The sequence below is a fragment of the Protobothrops mucrosquamatus genome, unplaced genomic scaffold, assembly GCF_001527695.2.
Source record: "Protobothrops mucrosquamatus isolate PMUCROS unplaced genomic scaffold, P.Mucros_1.0 scaffold1398, whole genome shotgun sequence".
NCBI lineage: Eukaryota > Metazoa > Chordata > Lepidosauria > Squamata > Viperidae > Protobothrops > Protobothrops mucrosquamatus.
Window position 1 is genome coordinate 297,155 of NW_015387583.1, and position 8,718 is coordinate 305,872.

The 8,718-nt window shown below is 37.0% G+C and overlaps 1 protein-coding gene across 2 annotated transcripts in view; it reads left to right on the forward strand.

Annotated features, from left to right (window-relative positions):
* The window catches only part of PDE1A (phosphodiesterase 1A), a 144,826-nt gene that overhangs the window by 97,325 nt on the left and 38,783 nt on the right, over positions 1 to 8,718 (forward strand). For both annotated transcript variants that reach the window (XM_029285190.1, XM_029285189.1), the window contains exon 2: positions 7,932 to 8,045. In XM_029285190.1, the coding sequence (XP_029141023.1) occupies positions 7,932 to 8,045 (114 nt within the window). The remainder of the gene's footprint in view (positions 1 to 7,931; positions 8,046 to 8,718) is intronic.

The following is an 8,718-nucleotide window of genomic DNA, read 5'->3' on the forward strand; positions in this document are numbered from 1 at the left end:
ACTTTAGAGAACCAAGATAATGCCCAGGTTTTTCCGCTAATTTAAAATGCAAAATGGGGAATTCACCAATCAGGCTGATGGGATTTTTACGTTAGAGTTCATCAGAAGAGACTGAAGAGTGGAAGAATAAGGAACAGGAGACTGCTGATATTGCTGCTGCTGTTTCCTGATTGCTGTTTGTTGTTGCTTGACTACTCTGATTATTGATTGCTGTTGATGTGCATAGGAGTTGGAACATTGAGCATATAGAAAAACTCCAAACAATTACAAGTATTTGGACAGTGAGGGAAGCCTTGTGGTGATCTCCAAGGAAAAGGCAATACTTGTCTTCCTGCCTAAAGAGAACCAAAAACTGAAGCTACTGGAAGTGCAAGTTTGTGTCTTTCTTGGAGGAGATGTAAGAAGGGCTTGAAAAGAGAGGTTCTACACTACACCTTACCCAAGGCAGGTGAGAAATTCTGGGAAGGGGAGGTGAATTAAATGCCACCGAACATGAAGAAAACAAACGCAAGCATGTCTCTCAGAGACAGAACAGAATTAGAATGTACTCAGCGTCAATGGAACTTAGTAGCAGTGTCTTGTTGTAGAACTCAGACCACAGATATCTGGGCAGCCTTACCAAGCCCAATTTCATGGAGCAAGTCTGGAGATGTGCTCCCCCACACACAGATCAAAGAAGCTCAAGAACCATTTTGAGGAAGAAGAAATACATTTTTTGATTCTGTGCTGAGGGAAACTAAGACTGCAAGCACAGAGGTAGAATGTCATTGTGGGATGAATATTGTCTTCCCAGGTACCTATGTCCAGGATGTGGGAGACAGAATGTCAAATTTCTTCAAATCCTAGAAAGCTATCCCTTCCTATTGATTCATATGGGGTGAATGATACAGTCAGAAGAAATCTTAAATATTTCTTGGGAGACTGTGAGATCCTGGGGAAGATACCAGAAGCACAAGTAGTGTTTTCATTAACCCTTACAACTGAAGATGTACAAGAAGAGAGAACAGTGGAAGTGAACAACTAATTATATAAATGATGTCACCAGGAGGGGCTTGTGTTCCTTGACTATTGAATTCCTAATGGTAGGCTGCTGGCAAGAGACAAGCTATATCTTAAGAAAGCTAAATAGAATGTTTCATCAATTTCATTACTAGGGCATTGAATAGAGAAAAAGGGGGAGGTCATGAAAGTCCAGAATCATATATGTTACCAAGAACTAGGACCAATTACTGGGGGGGGGGGGAAGGGGGCAGCATGAAAATGAAGGGGGGCATTGAAATTGGGAGGAAATTATGACAATGGAGCTTGTAGGAAGCATTACTGAATCTCAGAGGTTCCTACACCAAAGCACAGACTATCAGAAACAAACAGGGATTCCTAACAAACAAACAAATTCCTATCACAGGAGGATCTGTAGGATGTCAAAGGCATCACTGAAACTTGGTAGGTGAAACACATGATTGGAACATTGTCCTGGAAGTCAATCAAAAGGAACAAATTCAATAGAAAAGGAGAAGAAGTGCTGTATATTACAACAGCCAACCAACCAACCATGTGTCTGTACTATCTTACCCAAATCCTATAATAGAATCATAGAGTTGTAGAATGTTAGGTATGGAAAGAACCTTGTAGATAATCTAATCTAATTCCCTGACCAATGCAAGAAATATCTAGCCTGCCTCTAGATTCCAGTTCCATCCATTACAGACTCTTCCATGTCTAATAAGATAAACGTGTGCAGAGAAAGAATAGAGATTCTAATTCTCTTTAGCCATTGTCAGTGCTGGACCAGTTAAGAGTTTGAGGTAGAGACAGAGAATGTATAAATCTATAATAACAAGCACGCACTGAGAATATGGCAAGAACGGGTAGTTTATTTCTATGGATGAGGGTGATTAGTATTATATAGGCAAAGCACTAATGGAATAACAGAGGTGTTAACTTGGTCTCTTGATTTATTGTATATCACTATATTGCTTTATATATGTTATGATTGTGTGGAATTATTGTTTGACTTCTAATTTGCCCCAGATTTGAAGGACAGATGTCTTCAAGGTGGGACAGTTAAAAAAAGAATTCCAACTTTCGTTTGGAATTCAACACAGGGGGAAAATGGATACTCAGCCTATTGGCAGGAGGTGAATCTTTCTTCTGAACATACTCAAGTAGTGCAACGAAACTCTGCAAAGATTGTATTTCTTACACAAAAAAAAATCCCACCATATATGGTGAAGTGGCCATTGTAAGAAATGGGAAAAAAATAGAGAAGGCCCTTAAATAAAAAAGAAAGAAAATAGAACAAGGGAAAGTGCCCTCTCCTCCCTCCCAAAATCCAAAATGGAAATTGTTTTATTTTCTCAAAAAGAGGCAGAGAAAACCATACTTCATTTGTACAGAATAATAGCTCCCACAAATGCCAGTTTCTCAATCTGTTCTGACATATTACACTTTCTGTTTCTGCCCTTTGGTCCCTTCCTAGTAAATCCCAGGGAACATTTCAGACCAAACATTCCATAGAATTCCACTGGTCCATAGCTGAAATTCGCAAATATGATGTTCAAGTGAAATTTAGAATGTGTATATGGTGTTCAGGGTTAGATTATTCAAGATTTGTCATGGCTTATTATTTTATTTATCTAAGAACATGATGGAATTCATAAGAGTTTTGTTTGGAGCTCTTTTTCACCTTCAGATATAGATTTTAATGTTATATGAACAATCTCAGGTTAGATAAAATGCATGTTAAAAAAAGACAATTTCTAAATTTCAGCTATGTGCAGAAATACATTTTTCCACAATTTAGATTACTAATGTTAAAGGTTCAGATATAATTAAGTGCACAGTATTGTAAGATTTTTATGTTATCAATTAATCTACCTGAAATTTTATTATAGAGCAAAGGATCTGAAATGTCAGAAAAACTTCATAAAATTATAACATTTTATCACATATTATGAATGTATTTTGTCATAAAATGGAACCTGATCCAGAAATATTATTCGGCTTTTCTGAGTAGAAATATTAGCAAACTGAAAGGTGGAATTGCATAATAATTCAAGGTTAATTGTTTTGTTTGTCTGGCAATGGTTTCTCAAGCTTTTAAAAACAAAGATAGTTTTCCAAAATACAGCTTTGTCCAAACTAAAAACAGTAACTAAATTTATCTGGGGCTAAAGATAACAGTAGGTCCCTCCCGTAGAGTCTCTTTAAAAAAAATAATGGTTTCAAGGGCACAATTATAAAAAGAAATGTTCATAATCATAACATGAATTTACAGATATGTGTACACACACTGTAAATGGCTGGGGTTCCAGGCAGAAGCATGAGGATTCCCCCCCCCCCTTTACTATACTGTACTTTATTCTAGACCTACTGAATCGGGTTGATATTACTAAGTAAAAACTGGTGAGAATAGTGGATCACAGCAAAACCAATCATTTTTCAACATCAATACTAAGTAGCCCATTAGAAATCAAAGATACATACAGGGCTTTTTTTTTGTCATAGAACGCCCAGAACAGAGTTCCAGCACCTTTTTTGGATGGAACCTTGTAGGGTAGGCAAGGCAGGTTGTATGACATGTGTGAGTTCTGGCACCTTTTTTTTTTTTTTTTTTACAAAAAAAGCACTGGATACATATATGAGTAAACTATTGCACTCCATGAAATAGTTTATCCAAAAGTCAATGGGATGACTTTGGGAGCACTTTTGGTTCTCTGGGTTCCTCTGCTGATTTCATAGAGGAAACATTTTAAGGATTTATGTCTTGCTTTATAATCCAATGATGCCCAAGGAGACTTATAGCATGCTCAAATATACTCAGCAATCCTTGATTGGCCTGCGGCAGGAATACTCTTCCCTTGTTTATGTGATCCAATTGATTATTGGGGCACGGGGGAAAACACTGTGCAATTAGGACCAGGTAACCTTCCCAGTTCTGCACTGTTGTTCATGTGACAAAGCAGCTTCAACTTCTAGGCGACGAGTCTCCTTAGTTGTTTCTTCTGTTGAGATAAATAGGGAGAGCCATTCGCACAAAGGAGTTGTACTACCAACATCTTCACACATTTGATTGCCTAAAATTTAAAGGTAAGGTGGTGTCTCCACCCATTCCATCAATAGAAAGAAACCTGACCAGCACATATTCCTTCAACACTAGCAGAGAAACATGATGAGCTTTTCCCATGCATGACATAACGGATCAGCTTTGCGGTGATGCTTTGCCTATCAATTCCCCTACCAATTTAGGGGAAGAACCTAGATGTTCTGCCATCACCTCCAGCAACTGCCCAGCACTGGCTATTTGGGGAGATTGCTTCCCTCTGCCTTATGACAGAATTGGTTTTTGCAGATTTACTCAGGCAAGTTGACCTGAAAATCTGAACTTTGGTCCTTTAGATTAATAAATAGGGCAGAAACTGACAGTAGAAGGCTTCAGGGTACGGTACTTCTGACAGTTGGAACATTAGAAGAGATTGTGTAGCTTTTTAATATTGTGTCTACAGCATTTAATCAAGCTTTCTCAGATACTGAGCAAAAGTCTAGTGTCATTCTGGAAGAAGGGTTCCTGAGGGCTCATTATTTTCAATTATTATTTTCTATCTGGGCATGAATAATGCTAAGGGGAATCCACTAGTGTAGCTTAATTTTTCACATAAGACGTGGAAATGTAAAGCTAATTTTCTCACAGGAAATTAAATGACCTCTAATTTTGCATCTCATTTAAAATGCCCCTCTGTACCCCAAATCTTGTATGGTAATGATGCTGAGCTAGAATAGAGTTCTAATCTTACCAAAATTAACAAAATCCTATTAATAGTGGCCCTGACCTTTTATTATTTTTTTCTCCTGATGTAAGCAAAACGTCTGGCATGCTTCCAGTTGGCCAAATGTCTTTTGACCAGTGTGTTACAAAAAGGCACAATTTTACCACGTACTTCAGCACCATTGTCCTCCAAATCTTGTTACATTGCAAATTATGATGATTTCTAGTCTACCTATGGGATTATTTGTTCAGAGGACATGTACTTGTTTCATTCTATCCATGAAGGGATGTTCCTCATCAGATCAAAAAAGGAGATTCAGAAACAGTAATAGTCACCCCATTCATATGGAATATACCGGGCTCAACATTTCATAGAGCAACAAAAATTTCTCTCCGTAAGACCATTTAAAGGTTAAAATATATTGTATATATCATTTCTAACCCTCATATGTGTTTCTCTCACCTCTAGTTCAAACATTTGTCTAAAATGGTATTGGCTTTCCTGCCTGAGCAGAGGGTTGGACTTGATCTTCAAGGTCCCTGTTATTCTCTTCTCTTCTCTTCTCTTCTCTTCTCTTCTCTTCTCTTCTCTTCTCTTCTCTTCTTTCTCTTCTTTTGTCTGTATACTGTTACTGTATATTTTTTGTTTTGATTGCCATTATAGTATTATGTTTATTTAGATGCTAATTGCCTGGAATCTCTAGAGATGGGTGATATATAAATATAATAAATAAATAATAATAATCCTCAACTGCGGCAAAGATTTCTAACCTAAGGTGATTGAAAAGCATTTAAACAAAATCCAACAGGTCAGATTCTGGGAGCAACAGGATAGGCAGCTTCTCTCAGATTGGAAAGTGTCTTGGGCTGGCTTGGGTTTTCATATCAAAATGATAGACAGATAAGCAATTATGGCCAAGTATAAAAATAAAAATACATTGAGTCAAAAGTGGAGCAAAGCTAGCTACAAAATAGTTTGAAATCGACCAGCTGCTTTATTGACTTAATAAGCAAGCAAACTTTCCAACATTTCATGCATAACAAACTCATCATTTGCATTTATCCAGAAGTAGAGTAAAGAGGTCCCCAGAGAACAGCTGTAGCATAGGCTGGCATACTAAAAAAAAATCAGTTATCAAGATGCTTAGTGCTACAAATGACACATCTCATAGGCTTCATTAACTGAATTTGTTCTGTATTTCTACTTTTTTAAAAAGTCAAAACAGAAATTCCATCCAGGGAAATTGCTTTGCAAAAAGAAATGCTAAAAGGCTTTGCACCTGACCAAAATAAACAAAAGACCAAAATTATATCAGGAGTACAAATGAACTGCTAAAGTGACAGCCTGTTTTGTTGCTTTATATAGCTGTGAATACAAATAGTGGAAACACCTGTAGGCGTGGAGAAAATGTGCAACACAGTTGTATAAATATTTTTTTTTTCTGGAGAACAAACCAGATCATTTTAGTTCAAGTGCATTGTTTATTATTTCTAGTAAAATGCCCATATTGGTGATGGTATGGAAGGGCACACATTCAGAGACACTTCAAGGGATAAGTTTTCCAAACAAAGATGTCCCACTGAACTTTTCTCCATCCAGCAGTTCTGCAGTGTTGTTCATTGTCAACTATATCTAGCTAACCTCATATGGGGTGGATGGATTTATTTGTTTATTTGTACAAAACCGTATGTACTGCCTGCCTTGGAATCAAGATTATTTGTAAACGTATCAGAAACTTTAGGCCCAACCTATTCACAAGTCGGTGGCTGTGGAGGAAAATGGGAAGATAGAGCTTTGCCTGCCACCTTGAGTTCCTGAACTTTTAAAAAGTAGGATATAAGTCTCACAAACTAATAACTACTAAATGACATTTAAAATATGGCAAAATCCAAATGCACTGCAGAATAATTAAGTCTTGAAAACCAACCTCAGTGTAGAATTAGGTTGGGTGCACTTTGTCCCTCAGGAGACAAAATAGTCTGAAGTGTGACTGTCACTGCTAAGAAAATATATGGTTGGACCCCCTACCTTTACCAAATCACATTATAAAGATTTCCAGTCCAGGCTTGGCTTTGCCCCCATTGGGGTAAACAGCAACCAATATGGGGGAAAGTAAAGGATACAGCTGAAGAAGATCCAACATGTTTCTCTGCCTCATGCAATTTCCAGTGGCATATTCAATTTAAATTAAACTCACACAATTTCATATGCAGGGTGATGCACTGTTTAGTCTCAGCTGTCATCCATTTGTCAAGACTAAGAATAATCATCAAGGATGCTCGAATCCCTAACATCTTCAAAAACTCTTAATGTTTCTCATTCATTTCCACAGAATAGGTAATTTGTCAACTGTCCATGAAATAAATGGACACCACTGCATGCCTTTGGTGAAGGAAATCCACATGTATCTGGTTGGAGAATGTTCAGACTTTCATTATTTATTTGTTTGTTTGTTTGTTTACTTGAGGGTAAAGGTCCGTTCTCCGAGCTTGTGGCTTGGTTTCTCAACGTTTAATTACCAGGCTAGGTAACATCTTCAGCAGAGTCTAGGCAGTGGTTCTCAACCTTCCTAATGCCGCGACCCTTTAATACAGTTCCTCATGTTGTGGTGACCCCCAACCATAAAATTATTTTCATTGCTACATCATAATTGTAATTTTGCTACTGTTATGAATCGTAATATAAATATCTGATACACAGGATGTATTTTCATTGTTACAAATTGAACATAATTAAAGCATTATATGTAATTATGTGTTTTCTGATGGTCTTAAGTGACCCCTGTGAAAGGGTCGTTCGACCCCCAAAGGGGTCGTGACCCACAGGTTGAGAACCGCTGGTCTAGGGGATGTCCTAATCTCCGCTGAAGATGTTATCTAGCCTGGTAACGAAACATTCAGAAAACAACCCACAAGCTCGGAGAATGAGCCTTCACCCTCATTGTACACCCGAGCTACAAATATTTGCATTTATTTCATTCATTCATTCATTCATTCATTCATTCAGTACACTGCCAGTCTCACCTAAGTGATTCTGGGCAATTTACAACAATTTGAATAAAAGCATAAAGATTTTGTCACTAACTACTCTTTAGACTCATTTATTTTGCATTCTAAAAGGGCCGTTGGTTTTGTTGTTACTCATTTAAGTTTTTGTTTTCAACAGATTAAGATGTTTAGTGAAGCAGCTGGAGAAAGGCGATGTTAACGTGGCTGAACTGAAAAAGAACATCGAATATGCAGCGTCTGTTCTGGAGGCAGTATACATCGATGAAACCAGGTGAGATTTTTTGGAACTACTCTGAATCTCCATTCATTCCTCCTGTCATCTTTTCAGTGGCAGTATTGTGTTTTTGAAAGGTTTGTAGGATAATGCTGAAACACAAATTAGGGGAAAAAGTGCTACATGCTGCTTTTTATATAGATATGTTTCGGATACCTGCAATAAATTACTTTTTGCACATTATAAACGTCTAATACATATCTGAATTGCATTGAAATAATTTCACAGTCAGTTTCTCATTTCTCAGTTATAATTAAATTGAAATCAAGTTTAGGAGAGCCCAGGAAACAAAATCTTATCAGATGTCAGATCAGGTTTGACCTAAGTTGCACATTCTGGTATCCTGGCCTTTAACATTTAAATCAGAACGAAATGTACTTTAAACTATGACTGCAATACTGTTTCCAGTGTCATTTGGATGTTTTGGTCCATCTGGGCCTATTTCCTTAGTTAATTGAAGATCTGACCTTTTGATAATTCCAGGAAATTCAGGTTTATTGAATGGAGTATTATATACTTACTTTGTATGAATGTCTTATATATATTTACATACTAAATATTATGCTTCTAGAAATAATACATAAGAAATAAGAGGGATAAATACTTGAGGTATATTATTACCTCTATGAGAACTGAAAACCAATAATTTATTTATTTATTTATTTATTTA